We start from the raw sequence: 21,331 nt of genomic DNA on the forward strand, positions 1-21,331 counted from the left end.
AGTTTGAACTGTCTCCTCTTAATCTTGTCTAGAATAACTGATCTGAGGTTTTACTTTAATTCCTTACATTCTAAGAGACTGCCTTTTAAAGCACCATTTTCCATTTGGCATTTCACCAAGGTCTATGTCCTTGGAATTAGTTTCTTTATTGCTTCTTGTTATCAACAGGTGTTTACCTGAATTAAACTGCATTTGGTTTGATGGCTTCTTGACTCTAAATTAGCACAATTACACCCCACTCTGTATGGTATCAGTATCGTGTGTTGAAAAGTAGTTGACTATCACATTGAGGCAAACCAGGGGTCAACTCTCGCCAAGAGTTCTAGCACTTGAATTTTTAAAAATCCGGAACCATTTACACTGTTCTTGATGTAAAAGTAGCTAGGTCAAGTACGGCAGCTGAGTAGTAACTGTACTGCTTAGCATGTCTCTGTAGGTTTCCACTAAGTGTCTGAGCATTATCCATGTAAGTAATGGCTTGTCTTGTTTTACTAGAAAACATGAAAAATGGTTTGCGTTCATATTTTTCCAGGCCATTTAAGATTTTCAACTAATTATGCCTAATGGAGACTCAAACTATTTTCAGTTATGAGTCGATAACCACTTGACCTCAAAGGCAGTATGGGGAATAGATGAAATCGTCAATTTTTAATGAAGAGTCTTTGTGGGGAGAGATCCATTTGGATAAACTGGTCAATTGTCTTTGTCAATCTGTTCAAGTTATTTGGAGCTGGGTGTGATCTTGTTCTCATATTTGAAAGTGATACTTTTAGGTCACCAGGGTAAGTTTAGTTAGTTCTCTCCTTCATGATCAGTGAGGTATTGATCTTTTTTCTCATAAGGGTCATAAATTTGCAAAATTGTTGCGAAACTGAGCAAAAGACCTGCATGGGATAAAATCACTCACCACTGATGCCACCGGTATTTCTCGACAGTTATGGCTTTTGAAGTATTAAAAAAAAATTCAGTAAACAAAGTGAAAATTCAATTCCTCTGCTTACAGCAAACATTTAAGGAGCACCTGTTACAGTTTGATAACATTCTTGATGCTGTGAGCTTTATAGACTTTTTTTTGACTCCTCAGAAAGAAAGACTGAAGTGAAAATTATGTGCCAGATTCTCCTCTAAATATTCCTAGTATGCAAGCCAGCAATCATGGCTCCCTCGTGGAAACGGTTATATGAAATTAGACTTCTGGATTTAAAGAGCTAGTAGAGGCTGCTAAATTAAACAAAGGGACAAACCTTCAAAAATGGCTCAAATGGCTCACCGACACACTCTTCTATTTTCCATTCCCTTTAACACTGAGGTAAGTCTAGTCCTGGACTGACTAAGGTGGGTTAGGTTTAATCTTCTAAGAAGTATTTCTTGGGAATGATTAGTAAAATTAATTTATCTAGTACCTCAAGTACCCTAAGAGATTAAATTTATGAAGCAGACCAAAGTTAACTTAAGACTTTCTACACCCTGGCTACTGTAACTGTAACTGCAAACCATACGTTACCTATGAAATTTATTTACCTTTGTATATATTATTTATTTACCTTTAGAACAATCAGCTCTTAAAGAAAAACATGATGGAAACACAGAAAAACCATTGTAATTGTGTTCAAACAGATCCCCACTCTATTATGAAGAGAACTGAAGCTTCTACGTGGCACCTAGCAAATATTTTACTGGAAAAAAACCCCAAAAGTTGGGCAATGAGACTCAAATAACTTAATTTAAAAAGCAGCATCTTTTTCTTAAAAAAAAAAACACCCCTAAAACCTTTACCACCCTGAATTACAAACTCAAGGCAAGCAGCTTAGTACACCAACAAGGACCAGTGTGATAAATTCTCCCTCATACCACATGCTGTCATCAGTCTCAAATAGGTAAAAGGCACACAACCAATGTAATTCTTTAGTTGCATTTTAAGGCTTTTTCCCCCTAGGAGTAAACTTTCACTAATTAAAATTATGTTCTCTAAACCCTCCCTTTGAAAGGATCTGCTATATTGATCCTTTAGGTCACCTGCCTTTATATTACTACATTTCAAATAAAATGAAGATAATAGAATTAGGGTCTTAGTAATCATAATGCTTTTAACTGGTGACAATAAGGAAGAAACCTATGGTTAAATATCCCAGAAATTTATTTAATGTTTGCTTGATACATTTTATATAGAAAGGTTAGGACTAGTTGCTTTGGGTGCCCCTGGTAAATCTCATGGAGGCACTGAACTACAGAGGGGTGCCAATCTGGAGACATCAGAAATGGAAATCACACGCCCCATTTTATGACTGTTCTTAAAGATTTGTCTCTAGTGAAATCAGGCCACTCCCTTAAAAAATGCTCAAGGTGTCAGAGCTACTGTGTGAAAACAGCTGACATTTAGGAGGGCATTTCACGTTTTGGTCTGTTGGAACATTTAAATACTTCGAAATAAAAAATATTCAGCTTTGAAGTTTTCAATACTGGAAAACTTTCAAGTCTAGGGTTAACAGCCAGGAAGGCTGCTTTGTGTTCCTTAAACTGGACTCTGTTGCCCACAAAGTTAATCTTCGGCTTTGGCTTCCATTTCTTCCGCATCGTCATCTCCATCCACTTCGGCATTTTCTCTCTCCAGCCTCTCCAGCTGCCTTGCAAGTTCAGTCTCATCTGTATCTGTGACCACTTTGGGCTGTGGAAGCAGAGGCACAATTTCAAAGTGAAGTAGTTAAACAGTACACAAATTCAATTTCAATAGTATTACTGCCTGGTATTTTAACTCTTAAAAAAACACTTTGCTAACAACTCTGCCCTATCTGTTCACTTTTGAGTGCTGAAATATCACCAATAAATTCCATGAGATAAATAATAAAAGAAATTTATGAGAGTAAGACAATACAGGAAAAGACAACATATATATTAAAACCTAATACATTTTCTGTAATTTCTAACAAGCTAGAACGGAAAATATATGAAAATAATTGCAGTGGCTGTATCTTTCAAATACACAAAAAGATGTCCTGTAAAAATGCATCTTCTGGCTTCAAAATAAATTACTTACTATTCTTTTCCACAGAAGAAATTGTTTTGAAAATTATATATGAAAATTAGTTTTTGTTCTTGTTGAGATGAGGAAAGTATGAGACTATTCTTGTTTTTAATTCTGAAATCAAATTTTAAGCATTCTACATTAAATTCTGGCAATAACCAATCACTTATTTTCATTGTCTATATTTTTTTCCTTTTGGGGGATCAGTGACCACAGTCCTGAATAACCATCCCATGAGAGTTCTTATTTACTTATAAACACCCTTTTAGGAACTCTCTGAGTCAATGATTATTTTATGCTTAGGGGAGTTGTAATCTTAAACGCATCTCATGTTTTAAAATGACTCCGATTAGATATTTTAGAATGCAAATCACTTAGATCGTTTAAATTTCTTAAGAACTTTAAGAACAAGGCAAAAAACCCCAGTATTGACCTCACCTCCATTTGAACATTGAAGACGCCCCTCTTTTCCTCAATCTTTTCTTTTATAACAGCCATAGCTTGGTTGAGGACAGAGAGGCCTTCTGTTCTCTCCAGGGTGGTTGTAGTCATTACATACCGAGGAGGAGCTATTAGATTAATCTAAGGAAGACAAAATTCAATTATGAATGTACCTATACCACACACAACAATGAGGATGTTCGAGAATCGTTTTGCTTATCTGCTTCTTTAACAACAAATCACCCCAAAACTTACTCCCAATTCTGCAGCACAGCAATTTGGAGTAGTTTGTTTAAGTAGCCAAAGCTAACTGATACTATGATCTAATCCAGTAGTATAAACAGGCTACTGCAATACCAAATATGAAGGATTATGACTTCTGGGTCTTTGGTGGCTAAACTAACTATAGCTATCATTGGCACAATGGATAATTTGTCTCTAAAATTCCTGTTTGGTTCCAAACTAAACTGATAGAAGAAATTCTTCTATGAGATTCTGAATAACAACCATCCAGTTAATTTTATTGCTAATGCAAGATTCAAGGCAAACATCTTGAAAGCTCTGTGTGAATATGAGAGAATAAGTTGCTCTTTTCAAGATTCTATGAGCATTATGGGCACAGTGACTCTTTACTGTAAAGTAGGCTTAGCACAGCTGGCCCCTTGGCACTAAATACCAACAGGAATCTCCATCCACTGTGACAGTAGCAGTAGCTACAACAAAAAGCCTACACATAATTGTAAACATCTCCTAGAAATATCATATTAAGAACCACTTTTCATAACATTTGTTATGAGACATGATCATTAAAAAAATCTGGTTTGATTTGGTTTAGGTGATTTTGGTTTATCAGGGAGGGAAAAAACTGACTACTCACCTTGATGGGCATGGTTTCTGTAGAACAATTCAAACCTGCTCTCAGGGCTTCTTTTACAGCATCGATGCCTTCATAACCATAACAAGCCACTTCAATATCTAAAATTATAAAAATTCAAAAGCTTATACCAAAAAAATGCAAAAATTTTTTTTAGAGGTTTAAAAGAAATTAGAGACATGACAAATACACTAGTATTCAAATACGTATGAAAGCTTTCATCATCCTTTCAATTATCAATCAATCCCAGCCATTAATTTTCATAATTAAAAATATCTGAATATGCACTGAAATTGTATCTTCTCATTCACATCAAGCCCCTGAATGATGAAACTATAAAAAAACCAGAGAAATTTAACGAACACCTTGAATTCTGGCTATGTCTGGGTTAAAAGTCATGATTTCAACCCCTCTGTGCTTCAGTTCCTTATTTGTAAAATGGAGATGAGGAGTGTGATGAAGACTGAATGAAATAATAACCACAAATTGTTTAGAACAGTTTAAAAACTGCATACCCTCTGACCCAGCAATTCTACTTTTAAGAATCTGCCTTACCGAACACTTGTATAAATGGGTAAGTGTATGTGCATAAGGGTGTTAATTTGCAGTGTTTTTTGTAATACAGTTGACCCTTGAACAATACAGACTTGAACTGCATGGTCTGCTTACAAGTAGAATTTTTCAACAGTAAACACTACAACACTACACGAACCATGGTAGTTGAATCTTGGACTCAAAACCACATATATGGAGGACTAAGTTATATGTGGATTTTAGACTGTACAGAGGGTGGGCGACCCTAACTCCCCCACGTCGCTCAAGGGTCAACTGCTATAAAAAGACTGGCACAACCTAAACACTCATCAAGAGGAGACTGGCTTATATCAAGGTTTATCATTCTATGGAATATTACTTAGCTATTCAAAATGAGAAAGATTCCCGTGTTCTACATGAAAGGGCAGCCATGATACACCAAGTGGAAAAAGCTAGTTGAAGAAAATTTTGCATAGTATTCATCCTTATAAAAACATAAAAATTTACATCTGAATATAAACAGCATACATTCCTATACACCATATGTGGATAGGAAAAATCTCTGCTGAAAGAATATATTGCAAACTAACATAACAGTGGTTAATCCAGAGGCCTGGGAGGATGTTACTGGACTGCTGGAATTTTAAAGCATGCACTAAAACAAAATAATCGCCACCCCCCATGCCCCAGAAAGCGGGCTAACTTAAGGTTAGCTGAACTCATTTACTTTCGTCAATATATATGTATTTTATAATTCTGTAAAAGCAAAGATAACTTAATTTCTTTAACTTTTCGTGTTATGAAAATCGTTTAGAAAAAGGTAGATGTTGATGTAGCAACATATTCTTTGGTGAGGCTCATTATGTAACAGCTTTTTTGGTACATGCAAAATATTTTAAACATCATTTAAAAAATCATTTACCTGCTCGAATTTTGACAGCCTGTGGAGTCAAACGCCTATTAATATTGTTAATGAGTACTTCCCGTTCATCTTCATTCAAATCTAAGCCATCCAAAATAGATGGGTCTCTGATAATTAAAAAAAAAACAACACACACATACACAAAACAAAATGTCAAGGTTACTTTACTGATAATTAGGACACCAAACATAATACCACAGAATAATGGTTAGGAGCACAGCCTTCAGTGTCAGAATTAGAGTTCAAATCCTAGCTTCACAATTTAATCACTATGTGTTTTTGGGCCTTTCTAGACCTCAATTTCCAAATATGTACAATGTGAATGAAAACAGTGTATCTCACTGGATTGTAGTATTAAATGAGATAATGCAAGTAAAGCATTTAGGCCTGTATGACAAACAGAAAACATCCAACTCATTATTATTAAAGGAAAAATTTTAGAGATCTGGCTAAAGCAAGCAATTTAAAATGTCGCCTATATAGGCATACTCTGAAGATACTGCGGGTTCAGTTCCAGACTGCCACAATAAAGCATGTATAGTAATAAAGTGAGTCACACATCTGGTTTCTCAGTGCATACACAAGTTATGTTTACACTATACTGTAGTCTATTAAGTGTTCAATAGCATTATGTCTAAAAAAATGTATATAACTTAATTTAAAAATACTTTATTGCTAAAAAATGGTAACCATCATCTGAGTGTTCAGAGAGATGTGATCTTTTTGCAATAGTAACATCAAAGATCACAGATCACGGTAACAAAATAATGAAAAATTTTTGAAATATTGCAAGAACTACCAAAGTGTAACAGAGACATGAAGTGAGCAAACGCTGTTGGAAAGCTGGCGCCAACAGACCTGCTTGATGAAGCGTTGCCACAAACCTTCAATTTGTAAAAAAAACACAGTATATGCGAAGTGCAATAAAATGAGTTATGCTTATACGTCTCACATCCCACTATAATTAAGCATTTCCATGTAATTAGCAGTCCCTGATTCAAGGAGCTTAAAAAGAACAAAAACATGGAAAAATTTTTAAAAAAACAAACAGAAGTGCATCCCTGAGGGTGAGGAGAGGAAGATATTAATTAGTGGGGTCAGGAAGGGCTTCATGGGTGAAGTGGCATTTCATCTGACCCTTGTAAGTGCCACAAACAGGGACCACAGTCTTAGTCACTGGCATGTTTGCTGAACGAATGAACAAATGGAAAAAATGAAATGATGACTAAAAGAATGGTAGGATTTTAACGAGCTAAGGTAGAACTTAAAGTTTTCAGAAAGTTATAACTGAAAGATAAACCAACAGAAAATGAGGAAATGAGATAAACAGATGTTTCACAGAAGAAATACAAATGGTCAATAAACATATGAAATGCTGTTAACTTTACCAACATCCAGCAAAATGCAAATCAAAACAAGACACTATTGTACGTCAATCAGTTTGGCAAAAAAAAAAAAAAAAATCTGAGATATATACCAAATGTTGATGAAGAGGGAATATAAATTGTAGAACCAATTTGGAGAGTACTTTGGCAAAACTAAGTAAATTTAAAGGTGCATATAATCAATCCTATGACCCAACAATTCTATTCCTAGGTATCTTAGAAATTCCCAGACATTGTACAGAGAGACATGTACGACATTTGTCATAGCAGTTTTGAAAAGTAGGGGGATAAAAGGGTGGAGGGGATTATGTAAAAATCTCTTTATAGAGGAACAAATAAAGCATATTCTCACAACGAAATACTATATAGAAATTAATATGCAGTAGGCATACATCTATCAATTTGGAGAAATTCTGGTCAATAATAGCATTATGAGTAAAAATGTACAGAAAAGCTTGTTACAATGATAAATTATTTTTTGTTTAAACAAATTATTTAAACATAAAAAAGATTCTATACATACTTTTCATAACCTACCCACACATGTATATGTATATAAATGATAATGATACATGCTAATTTCAGAATAGTGGTTACCACTGATAAGTGACCGGAATTCTGGCTTGGGAGGAATAAAATATCGTTTCCAACAATCTCAGAAATTATATTTAATTATTTAATTAAGAGAAAAAAAATGAAGCACATGTGGCACAGAATTATCATGAGTTAAATCTGGACAGTTGCAACATGTCTGATGAAGCAAGGAAAGAATGTGAACAGTGATGAGTGAATGTTAATTCGTTAAGATCAATGTTAATTTGTTAAGAATGTAACCTGTTATTTGTTAAGAATGCAGAGTGGTAACGGAGACGGGGTGGAGGCAGAAGCTAGAGAGGTAAGCAGGGCTGATAATGACAGCAAACCAAGGTAACACATGTACTGACTGAGGAGTCCAGGACTGAAGTCAGGGAGGACAGAAATACAAAGGAGTGCTTGATGGTTAATAGCATAAGCTCTGTAGCATAACTACAATGCCTGTGTTTGAGGCTCTACCATTTGGTAGCTGTGTGAACTTGGACAATTTAATCTCATCTCAATTTCCTCATCTATAAGATAGGAATAATAATGACACTTATACCATAGGTTGTTGTGAGAATATATAAATGTTAGCTGTTATTATTATTCTCACCTTTCCCACAAGGTGATATTTAAAAAAAAAAAAAAAGTGACATGAGGGGAGGGGGTAAACTAGAAGGTATTTGGAGCCTCTGATGAGTAGGCCTGATGGAGGTTCTAACAGTTCTAAGCCCCACTTGGCCATTCTGAGGGCTGAGGAGACCAATAACCCTTGGCAGCACAAGGGCTGGGAAAGTAACAATGCAGTGGTGAGGCTGCTTGTGAGGTATTAACATCTAGGAAGGACTGGGAGGTGCAGAAGTAGAGCAGTAAGTACAGAGGACTTAAGAAATCTGGCTGTTAAAAAGAGAGGACACAGTGCTTGTGACAGGAGAAAGTAGAGGGGAGGTTGAAAAGTTCATTTTTAGTATAAATGGGAGAAATCTGAGCATATTTTTATGCTGATGGAGCAAAACCAATAAAGAAAAAGGCTGAAGACCCAAGAGAGGGAATAGTAGATGGAAAGACATCCCTTAGGAATAGCTGGGCACAGGTGGTAAGATTACTTTGAGAGCAGGAAGGATCCAAATTCCAGTATGACAGGAGCACAGGAGGTAGTGACAGGTGGGGTGGAGATAAGTTGGCTGAGAAAGTGGAAGTAGAGGTGATCCTGTGCAATGGCTTCTACTTTCTTTTTTAGGTAGTGAGCGCACCAGGTGAGAGTGAGAGGAGAGGGACAGAGTGGGTATCTGAGGAAGAGTGTGGAGAAGTTCTAAAATAGCCAATCTAAGAATGAGAGGAAGTGACCAGGAGCAAAGAGAATGTGGGGCAGCAGTTAAGGCCCAGCTGAGGTTGGAGACCATGAATATGCAGTGGCACCAACCTGCAAGACTGTGGTTTTTCCTAGCAGCACCCAGCAGTCTACAAGTGCAGAGAAGGCAGGAACATCGCTCCAAGGCTGGATGTAACAGAAGGAAAAACAGGGCAAAACTCATGACACTGGCAAGAAAGTTGTTGAAATGATGGACCATGGTGTGTCTATGCTGAATAAGAAAGAGAAGGCAGGAAAGGGTGAAAAAGGGAGAAAAAAAAAAAGGATTGGAATCAGAGCCTGATAATAATAAGAATTAAAACGACACAGAGTAGGACTAACTGTGGGAGCTGGAAGGACAGGAGGCTGTGGTGAAAGAACAGAATGTGTGAATTAAAGGTTTCGGAGACAGAGCAAATCCTGGTGACAGTAAGACCCAGGGTAAGGCTATATGGAAGACTAGCTAATGTGGCATGGGCTGAAGGTCTAAGGAACTGAGGTAAAGAAAACAAGTTTTAAACAAAACATCTATGTTGGCCCTGAAGTCACCTAGGACAATAACAAAACTAGGAGAGGAGAGTATGTAAGACAGTAGTGTGAGATGAAACCATATGGTTTACAAAACTACATAACTATGGTATACCAAATCATATAGGCTCGGCTTTATAGGACTGGCCCATATCATGGGCCTATTATACTAAAATATTTTAATCTAAATTTGGCAAGGACTTAATACATGAATGTTGTGCTATTAAATGTCAGGCTCTCAACTTGTGTGCTAGACCCAGCAGCTGTAGTATCAATGGAGAAGCAGAGCTAAGAAGGTGTTCTTACGAGACTGCATGCTTAAATGCATCATAGGCACCGTATCCGGGTCTCTTGTACTTGTCATCAAAGACCCAAGCGGTCCTCTGGAACAGGCTTTCCAGCTGCTCGTCCTTGGTATATTCTAAGACCTCAGCAACATGCCGAAGAATGCTGTAAACCTAGAAACAAAATGAAGAGCTCAACAATTCAAAGGTAAGAGATCTATATTAAAAAAAAAAAGGTATTTTTACATTTTAGTAGATAGCATATAAAAACAAACGTTTGGTTAATTTGACTACACTAATTCCTTAACAACAAAAGATCGCCACACACAAATTCTTTCTCCATAGAGAAATATTCGCTTTTCCATAATAACGAACTCAAGTGGGTATAACAAGTACAAGTAGTATACCATTTACAACCTAAGACCCAGATCAAGTCAATTCTGGGACAAACAAACCTCTCTGAATATATTTCCTCAGCTGGAAAGGGAGATACTAGTATCTTTCCTTTTTACTGTAGTGAGGTCTTACGGATCAAAATGTAAGATAGTATTATTACTACTCCATAAGAGCATGGAACCTGGATGGAGATTTTATTATTTCTTTTGCTCTGTTATCATTTAACAGTTATCCTTCAATCCTACCCACCTCCTACCCACTGCTGCCAAACTCTTTTCCTAATCTAAACATAAAAGGGCTTAAAGAAGAAAAAGAGTATAAAGAGGCCTTCATGTTAATTACACACAAAATCTGAGTGAGGAAAAGTACTAACATTGGCTATTTCATTCTATCGTCTTATTATCCTAATAAGATCTATTATGCTCATTTAACAATATCCTAGGGGAACAAAACAAAAAGGAAGTTTCCTTGAGCAGTGCTTCTCAGATCTGGACTTGGTGGGACTTGAAAGATTTGGGTAATGGTCTGATGGCTTTTAGATTTATACTCTCTTTTACTGGGGTTAAACAAGATTTAAAAAATCTTTTCTTCATGTAAACACTGTTTTCTTGGCATTTTATCTTGAGGACAGAAACACACATGGCAGAGGAACAAAAGACACAAGAGAAGGGTAGAGAAAACAGAACCAGTGGAAACTGCCAATAAGCACTGAGGATCTAGGGAATAAAGGAAAATCTAAATAGGACCAGAGAACAGAAAAATACAGAAAGATGAGAATGAAGAAATGACTGTCCTTGCTTTATTAGTGCTTACTGAGGAAATTACAGCAAAACTAATAAGAAAAGGAAAAAAACCAAGGCGGGTGAGGGGTGGTGTGGAGAACCACACTAAGTAACAGGCCCTGCCTTGCTTTCCTGGATTCAAAGACATTTTACAAACCTTTGCTCATTATTATTATTATTATTTTTTTTGTGGTACGCGGGCCTCTCACTGTTGTGGCCTCTCCCGTTGCGGAGCACAGGCTCTGGACACGCAGGCTCAGTGGCCATGGCTCATGGGCCCAGCTGCTCCGCGGCATGTGGGATCTTCCCGGACCGGGGTACGAACCCGTGTCCCCTGCATCGGCAGGCAGACTCTCAACCACTGCGCCACCAGGGAAGCCCGACCTTTGCTCATTCTTAACAAACAAGAGCTGGTTGTCTCTGTGATCCTTATCCCAGAACAGAGCTGAAAATCAAAAACTACATGCTGCGACAAGCCCAATCAGCTGAAATCACCCATAGTTAATTTAACCTAAAATACCTTAAAAACACTAATGGTCCAGTACTGGTTTGAAAATATTACACATCAAGCAATGCTTTAAGGTAGTAACATCATGAGACAAGAACACTGAAGTCATACTCTTTTGAAATAAAGTCTTCAAATTGTTTTTCTATGTAACACAGAATGAGAAATGGTAATACTGTTACAGAAAATGTAGGTTTTGTTTCTGCCAGGAACACACCATGCAGATTATTTATTAAACACATCAAATAGTGGACTAATTTGATTAAAAAATCAACTTACAGTTTTGGATTTGGTAAATTTATCTTCACATTTGATTGCTTCCTCTGGAGAAACTCTTCTTTTTGACAAATCAATATATCCTATATGAGAAAAATTTGAAAAAATTATCTCTGTCTAAGTGCCAAAGAATCACTGTGACAATTTTCACCACCAGATTGTTGGGTTGGCATACCTACACTTATTCCCCACTAAAATCATATCAACAAAATACTGCATAAAAAGTACAAGGTAAGAGATTTTTGTTTTCAGAAATGAATTTTTATCATCGTGTAACTGCATATTCTATTACCTTAGTGGAGGGGATAATTTTCAATTATCCAAATGAGAGCTAAAGCCAAAAGACACTGTATTTGTCTATCTGGCATCCATTCATCACAGGGTCAACTGCATTAACTATATTTTCTGTATTCTTGATGCTCTGACATTTGTGGCCTGGCTGACTGGGGAAGAGACTTCCCTGCCTGGCACTAGACAATTCTTAGAGTTGGCAAAGGTCTCAGTGGGAGCAGCCTTTTACATGCAAATCAACCAATCTAGAGCCCATACCTCCAATCATCTCATCAAAGTTCCACACAGCAGGCCAATATTATCCCATGCCCTAAACCGGCATAGAGCCAGGTACCAGACAACTAGGGACAGCCCCAATGCACCAAGCCCTGCCCAAACTATTCAAATGAGCCAACCCTAAACTGTTTATGCCGACCTGCCTTGCCTTTGTCATGGAAACCTCAATAAAAGCTCTGGCCTAGGCTTTCCCCTTGCTCCTTCTATCTCCTGATCAAAACCGGTGCTTCCTCATGTGGCTTTGCATGGCATGCTGGGTTCCCATCTCTTGGGAAACTTTAATAATAAAAATGTTCTTTCAATGGCATTGGCCTCTCCATGTCACCAGTCACCTCCATAAATAAAAGGCCCATGGGTACACAATGAGACAAGTAGTTACATGTATTTTAAAGAATTATGAGGGAGCTCCCCAATGCTCACTGCAGCACTATTTACAATAGCCAGGATATGGAAGCAACCTAAATGTCCATCAACAGAGGAACAGATTAAGAAGATGTGGTACATACATACAATGGAATATTACTCAGCCATAAAAAAGAACAAAATAACGCCATTTGCAGCAATGTGGATGGATGGAGAGACTGTCATACTGAGTGACGTAAGTCAGACAGAGAAAGACAAATATCATGACATCACTTATATGTAGAATCTAAAAAAAGGGTACAAACTAACTTATCTACAAAACAGAAACAGAGTTACAGATGTAGAAACAAACTTATGTTTACCAGGGGATGGTGGGGGGAGGGATAAATTGGAAGATTGGGATTGACATACACACACTACTATATATATAGAATGGATCACTAATAAGGACCTACTGTATAGCACAGGGAACTCTACTCAATACTCTGTAATGGCCTACATGGGAAAAGAATCTAAAAAAAGAGTGGATATATGTATATAACTGATTCACTTTGCTGTACACTGGAAACTAACATGACATTGTAAATCAACTACACCCCCATTTAAAAAAAAAAGAATAAAGAGGGAGAAAATGGTTTTTTACGTTTACCCACATATTTTCCATTTCAGCCATCACAGTTCTTCAGCCTGAACAACTTCCTGTACCATCTCTTATAATGTAGGTCTTACCTGGTAATAAATTCCCCTAGTTTCTATTTACCTGAAAATGTTTTCATTTGATTTTTGTTGTTGAATATTTTCTTCAAATACAGAATTCTGGTTTGACAGTGTTCTTTCAGTGTTTTACAGATATCATTCAATGCTCTGACCTTCATTATTTCCAATAAGAATGCCACAGTAATTTGTATTACTGTTTCCCTACAAATAACATCATTTTCCTCTGGCTACGTTGAAGATTTTCTCTGTTTTTCAATAGTTTGGTATGCCTAAATGTGGTCTTAGTATTTATCCTGCTTCAGGTTTGCTGAGCTTCTCTAATATATAAACATTTTTCTTCCCCAGCAAATATGGGAAACTTCTGGCCATGGTTTCTTCAAATATATTTTCTGTTCTTTCTTTTTCTCCCCTTCTTTTGGAATAGATCTTTTGATAGTTGACAGGTTTTTTTTTTTTTCCTCAGTTCTTCAGATTGGTTCTTTTTAAATGAACTACCTTCAAATTTCAAGGAGCCTTCTGTTACCTTTTATCTGCTGTTAGCCCATCCAGTGAATTTTTTAGATATTATATTTTTCATTTCTATAATTTATATTTAGTTCTTTATGAGAGTTTCTAATTTCTCTACTGAGATTTCATTTTGTTCATTCACTATTAAGCATATTTTCCTAATATCTTTGAGCAGTTATAACATTTACTTTAAAATGCTTATCTGCTAATTCCAACATTAGGGTGATCTCCAGGTCAGTCTCCATTGATTACCTTTTTTGTATGGGTCATATTTTCCTGTTTCTTCAACTATTTAGCAATTTGAGTTGTATCCTTGACATTAGGAAATATATGTGGCACATTGTGAATTCCTTTAGGTTCCTCTTAGGGACACTGAATTTTTTCTTTTTTTTTTTTTTCTGGCTAATCCGCACGGCTTGCATTTCCCCAATCAGGGATTGAACCCACGCCCTCAGCAGTGAAAGTGAGGCATCCCAACCACTGGGCTGCCAGGGAATTCCCAAGGATACTGAATTTTTGTTTTAGCAGTTAGCTTGTTTGAATTCAAAACTATAAGCTCTGTCTCCCCAGATGGAAAGCAAACAAAATTTGTTTAGATTTTTACCCTATTGGGCTGCAGTCTACCCTGTATATTACTAGTTTCATGGGCTGGCCAGAGATTTCAGCAGAATTTATATATAAACTTGGGGACTCTCCCTCTGTGTCTCTCCTTTCTCTAATCCCTATCACTACTTTCCAACTGTTGTGGTTGTCCAGAACTCTCATCTCTGGCTCTCAAGCCATTAAGACTGTAGGTTTTCCCCTAGAATTTTCAATGCCCTGCTTGGAAGTTGTCTGTAACATGCATTCAGTCAAAAAACTGTAAAATTTATCCAGTGCAGTTCCTTTCTTCCAAGTGTCAACCTGCCTTCAGTTTCAGCCTGCTTTTGGTTGCTCCCACTCTCCTTGAGTAATTTTTACCACCTGTTCAGATACTTGTTTAGGGTTTATAGCAGTTATGATGAATGGTTTATCCAATAGGACTTAATCTTCTAGTAACAGAAAGGATCCCTTCTATAGATCTTCTGCACTTTGCCTTTTTTCTTATCTTACCCTGGAGATCTTTTCATATCAGAATATTCAGATCCCATTCTGTATAAAATTGCCTTGATTGGTTGTGTCATGAATTATATAACCACAATTTAGATTGTTGTTTCTTATTTTTAATTAACACTGTAAAAACAATGCTATTATGAAAATAAATTTTTACATGTAAATACTGTACTTATACAAGTTTACCCTTTCACTTTTTCTGACGGCAGTTGAAAATGTATTTGATTCCTTTTTGTGTATATATTTCATATAATAGGAAAGCAATATAAGATAAGACACCATTCGAGGTCCTACTGGAGCAACAACGAAACACAAGTTTAAGGAATAATCTCAGTCTTCAAGCAGTTTAAAAAATGGAAGCTGGGGAGGGTGGCACAAGTAAGTCATATCAAAGCATTTAGAATAATCAATGTGCTAAGTGGTAGCACCACCTAAGGGGTAATACAAGCTGCCTCGAAAGTTTATTGTCTAAGATTATAATCAGAAAAGAAGTCAGTTATGTATAAAATTATTCATTTGCAGAAGTATCAATTAACTAGGTGGCTGAGGAGATTCAGAAAGCCAAGCTCAGTCAGGGTGACTGATTGGTCTTTTAAGCATGATGGTAACCACTTGCCTGAAACTAAAATCTAACAAACTATAGTAAGATGACTAAAACAAATTATCTTAACTATATTAAGCCAGTTGAAGACAAAACCTACTCAATGGTATTATACAATATATTTAGAAAAATTGTGTTCACAAAGGTGAAGATTTACATGGGGTCCAAAGAAGGGGCACCCAAAGAGTAAATAAATGAATACCTATTCATCTCTGCCAGAAAGATCCCATAGGATCTGGGGGTCACAAACATTCTGATTATCAGAGACATACAATATTGGGTTTTGGGTGTGTGTCTGCAGTATACTGCTTTTTTAAAGACATAAAAAATATTCCTAAAATCCACTTACCTTTGCCCAATTTCCATCACTTATTCAATAACCTGATTACTAATCTAACTCTAAATCAATAAAAAGGCACCTGACAAATATGAATGAACTAGTACTCTGGTTTGCTTATTTGTCTCTCTGAGTTTGGTGAGTTTGGCAATGAGTCAATTATCAAGATCTCGATAACCTCTGGGAATAAAATTCAAGTTACTTGGCTCACAAAAACTAGTCCTGGGATGTACTAATTAAACCACTCCTGGGCTTCCCTGGTGGCGTGGTGGTTAAGAATCTGCCTGCCAATGCAGGGGACACAGGTTCGAGCCATGGTCCGGGAAGATCCCACATGCCGCGGAGCAACTAAGCCCATGCGCCACAACTGAGCCTGCACTCTAGAGCCCACGAGCCACAACTACTGAAGCCTGCATGCCTAGAGCCCATGCTCTGCAACAAGAAAAGCCACCGCAATGAGAAGCCCATGCACTGCAACGAAGAGTAGCCCCCGCTCGCCGCAACTAGAGAAAGCCCGTGCACAGCAACAAAGACCCAACTTAGCCAAAATAAATAAATAAAATTAAAAAAAAAAAAAAAAACCACCAAAAAAACCCCAAAACACTACTAACTTAAAAGGTCTTGTTTAGATGGTTAACTAGCACCCTTCTCTAACAACTCTGTATGTAAAAGAGTTTAAAGACAAAAGGAGGTGTTTTTTTTCCTTTTTTTTTTTACTTCAGTAGGCAATTTACAAAAAATATATTTTAAAATAAATCATTTTAAATCAAAAATTTCCAGATATAAATTATTTAATATATGAATACTTATATATTAAATATAAACTTATATTTAATAAGTAAATATAAATTTTTTAAATATAAATTATTTTAAATCTTTTTCTCATTTACCTTTTTCTTTGTCCACTCTGATAACAACCACACATTCATTCCTGCCAATTCGGATGAGTTTGTTTATAGAACGGATACGCCTTCTGGACAACTCACTCAGAAGAATCATGCCTTCGATGTTGTTGTATTCCAGCAAGCTGACATAAGCTCCCATTTCAGCAATGGACCTTACATTCACCATCACTACGTCATCCACCTCAGGAAATTTGTGCTGATAAAATCTACAACTTAGACCCGGCATTCTGCAATCTGAACAAAAGAATCAAGTAAGTGTTCAGTTAAGGTCAAAATGTTAAAATGTCAATTTTCCACATCTTGCCACTGGAAGAAGTTATTGGTTTTCTCCCCTCTTTAAACTTCTTAAATGGTACCAGAAAACAGAGGAATGTTCTGGAACCAAGCTTTAATTTTTATTTTGCTCCACATTTTTGTAAGGCTTGCGTGATTCTCTACCATCAGTTTCAGAGGAATCATAAAAAATAACGACCATTTACAAAGTCCTGACACTGAAGGATTAAAGGTATACCTTAAGAGTAAAATATTATTTTAATACTTTAAGAAATAACAAATGATAGGAAGCATCACTACTATTATAAACCTGTCAGAAAAACTAAAGCTATTCTTCCTCCAAGTCAGCTAAGACTGGATATGTTACCGCCTGCTACATGAAGGGAAGACTCTTCCAACAAATTAAATCCTAACCCTAACCATATATCAAATGATATACTCTATTATTTATTATAGCCAAAATTATAGTATCACATGTCAAGACAAAAACAAAAAATTTATTAATCACAAAAGACAGTAATCTGAATTTTTTTCCTCTTAAAACAAACTTGAATTTAATTCACAACTACCATAATTTTTAGCTTCCACTTTTCCCATTACTCCCAAATATTCTTCTCTTTTGTTGAATAGTTATACCCAAGCTCGAGAACAGCTTTATAGATTCCCACTACTATAAAGTTCAAGTTTCTCTTAACCTCCACACATTAAATATATTTAAAACTACTCCCTTTGATCCACCCAACCTATTTTCAACACCACTCCTATTATGACCCACAGGCCTAAAATCATACCATATGTAGAAACACATTTTTAAAAGGAAGCTTTCAAATTAATCATAGTTGATAATTTTCATGTTTTTCTGCTAACCTTAACTAACTTACTATTGTCAAAGCTCAGAAGACAGGCAATAATAAGACCTAAGGTCCTATGAAAAATTTGTGAAACTTCACCTACTAACTTATTTTTTTTCATATTAATTGGGAAATAAGACTGTCATTACTTATCTTAAAGACAGAACACCTACATCCAGCTCATAGAACACCAGAGTTCTGCTTCAGAGCAGTTTGAGAACTTGCTACCTGCACCCACATGTTTCTTCCTAGTGGCTTACCCACTGATTTATACATTTTTCCACTACCTACAGGGTCCTATATTATCTGGCCACTGCCTATCTCCCTGAGGTATCACTTTCCTCCTAGTCTTCCCCATTTTATAGATGAAAAACATGAAGCATGGGTTAAGCATCTTGTTTTGTCATATACTGCTAACAAGTGACAGTCAAAATCTGAACCTATGAAGTTTGAATCCATAGTTTGTGTCTTATACGTCAGGCTATATTTTCTCTCAATATCACTGATAAATACATGACAATCAGTAAAACATCTTAAACAAAAAGCACTATCAATGTACATATTCAGTGCTGGAACATAAACTATAAATTAGTGCAAACTATTAGTATTAACCTATCCCGTATAACAAAAAATAAAGCTGCATATTAATAATAGTGGCAGAGATGTATTTCTCTTTGAAGCCTGACAAAACAGGGATTTAGCAAATAAAGGGAAGCAGACATTCAATTACCCACCAAGAAACAGCTGAGCTGGTTGTTTCATTTTTAAACAGGGCTTTTTTTTTTCTTGGACAACTGTTGTCAAATATCTGCATGTAAAGTACTAAAATTTGAGAGCTGAAAAAGTTTCAAACTGGATATAAAAATAAACGTTATGGAAATGTATGAAACAGTTTTAAGAGATTTAACAGGTGCTAACCGCTTTTACTCACCAAGTTTCTTCAAATAGTAAAGCCAATAATTTTGGAGAAGCAAGACTTAATTCAATTGTAAAAGAACATAGGCAATCGTGTAAAAGAATCCTGAAGGGAGATATGGATGCTAATGCTTCAGGAGGTACAAGTCTCTTTGCAATAGACGGTGTAAATAAAGGAATACTGCTAATGGTATGTCATTCCCAGTAAAAGACAAGTAATGGAGTATAAAAAAAATCTACTTTGCAAAAGAACCTGCATAATGGTTAACAGATTTTGAACCTATCTCCTTATTTATGGAAATATTATGCTAATAACACTAACTTTGAAAAAAATCAGTCAGGAAAATAGGAGTCACACATCAAGTATCTATCAGCCCTTTTACATAATTTTCAAAGCACTTCGACTTATTTTATTTTGCCCTCAATAGGGTCCTCAAGTCAGGCAAGTAGCATAGCCTGACTTTGGGAATAGTTCTAGACATGGGTTCCAGACTTCGCTCTCCTACTTACTAGCTGTGGCTGCTTGGGAAATGCATTCCCATTAACTGTAGTTTCTAGTGTGTGCCATGTACTTCACCGGTTTGTGGCGGGTATCAAATGAAATAATATACATGTGATAAAATTTGGAAAGTGTAATGTGCTATACAAATATAAGCTATTAAAAGGCAAAGGAGGTATCAATTCCATTTTGTAACTTAATTCATTAAACAATTATTATTAAAATAAAGTATTAAATGACTTCCTCAAAGACAAATGCTTACTAAGTACAACAGGAGCTAAATCCAGGTCATCTGACATTGACTCCAGAGTTTAACCCACAAAGCCTCAATATGTCAGAGTACTACAATACAGTATGTGTTCTCCAGTAAAGAACACACATCTTTCAAAATACATGAACTGAATTCCAAGATAATTTCAAATACCCTGCAATGTCAGTAATTTTGCCTGGTCAAACAGTAGGCAGGACTTCTTAAACCACTGCATGGTCAAGTCGCCATAATGGATACAGAAGTCCACATTCGTTTCCAAAGTAAAGTATGATGTGATAGAGGCAACTCCCGTGATCATTCTGATTCGGCCCTAACACTTAGTTACGTTCTGAATGCTCGTTTTTACTACATAAATGCTACACAAATAAAGCTTTTAAACTAGTTCACTGTCATTGAAATAGGAAGCACCCATCTCTAAAAACATTACTGTGCATCTTTTTGAGATGTTTTGAGAATCGCTAACTGTCATGTGGCAGCCAATGAACTGAGAAGAGGCAGTAAAGCTCTATGTAAATAATTCCAAACTGTTGAAAGACACAGAGTTACAAGGTTTTTTCCTCTTGGATAACAGCTTAAATCGGTAGAAAAAACAAGACTTCTTTGCTACACCTTTTCCCCAAGAAACAATGTTTCTTGTTAATGAACGTTAAAGTAGCCTAAGTTTGGGGCGCTGACAAAAGGGACCTGAAATTCCCGTATCTTATGTGTTTTAGTTCTGCTTAACCGTAAGATCACAGCGCGTATTTCTACAAGTCTACTCTCATCGGTGCTGAAACACGGCAAACCGATACGAAAAGTAATAAACTCTTCAGTAGGATCTTTTAGTGCCATCTTAAGGAGCGACTCACTCTCCAGAAACGCACCACTCCAGCAACACAGGGCGAAAGCAGCTTCGATTTTTTTACTATCACTTATCAGATGAACAAACTTGGATCTTTTTTTTAACCCAACTCTTGTCAATATCGTGGCCCAATCAACGGGTTCCTTGAAGTGCCAGGTCTGGTTACAATTGAGAGTATTTGCTGGGGCGGAAGAAAAAAAAAAAAAAAAAGGATGGAACTCTCAGGCCCGGAAAGGGCAAAGTGTTCGCGTCCCGGGGCGGGGGCGTCACGGCATTCTCCCAAGGCCGCCCCACCTCACGGCGTCCCCACTTGAAGCACACTGAAAGGGCTGTTCAGTCACTCGGCCCGCCTCCCTTCACGAGAGGCCTCCGTTCGCACCATGACACCTCTGCTACACGGGGAGACCGACACGGAGCCGGCGGGCGGTGGCAGCTGTGTGCAGACACTTCCCGCGCAGGGACGGGAGAAGGAGGGGGTGTTAGCCCGGGGCCTACCCTCTATCGATCACCCATGTCACTGGACACAAGCAAAGTGAATTCCTGGAGAAACCGATCGGGGCGACTAGTCACCTGAGGTATGTGTGTGAATCCCGCACTGGTGTCCGGCGCCACGCTCTTCAATCGGAGAGACCAGACTTGATGCACCCGTAGCAGCCGCCGACTCTCCTCAGCGTGCGCTTCGCTCGACCCCACCGCGCATGCGGAACCACCTCGCA

The 21,331-nt window shown here is 37.1% G+C and overlaps 1 protein-coding gene across 1 annotated transcript; it reads right to left on the reverse strand.

The window, feature by feature from the left end:
* Positions 1-13: 13 nt before the first annotated feature.
* EIF2S1 (eukaryotic translation initiation factor 2 subunit alpha) lies at positions 14-21,326 on the reverse strand. The gene is made up of 8 exons (XM_060004371.1): positions 21,186-21,326; positions 16,951-17,199; positions 11,880-11,959; positions 9,940-10,091; positions 5,794-5,900; positions 4,341-4,438; positions 3,461-3,604; positions 14-2,665 (listed from the first exon to the last, which is right to left on the reverse strand). Exons 2-8 carry the CDS (start codon positions 17,189-17,191, stop codon positions 2,540-2,542), a joined length of 948 nt encoding a protein of 315 aa, XP_059860354.1. The 5' UTR covers positions 17,192-17,199; positions 21,186-21,326; the 3' UTR covers positions 14-2,539.
* Between the last annotated feature and the right edge of the window lie 5 nt (positions 21,327-21,331).

The sequence above is a fragment of the Delphinus delphis genome, chromosome 2, assembly GCF_949987515.2.
Source record: "Delphinus delphis chromosome 2, mDelDel1.2, whole genome shotgun sequence".
Lineage (NCBI taxonomy): Eukaryota > Metazoa > Chordata > Mammalia > Artiodactyla > Delphinidae > Delphinus > Delphinus delphis.

Coding starts and splice junctions, on each gene's coding strand:
- EIF2S1 (XM_060004371.1), bottom strand. CDS start 17,191: ATGCCGGGTCTAAGTTGTAGATTTTATCAGCACAAATTTCCTGAGGTG. Junction 5,901..9,939: donor GCATTTAAGCATGCAGTCTC/GTAAGAACACCT, acceptor TTTAATTATCAG/AGACCCATCTATTTTGGATG. Junction 4,439..5,793: donor GGCTGTCAAAATTCGAGCAG/GTAAATGATTTT, acceptor TTATAATTTTAG/ATATTGAAGTGGCTTGTTAT.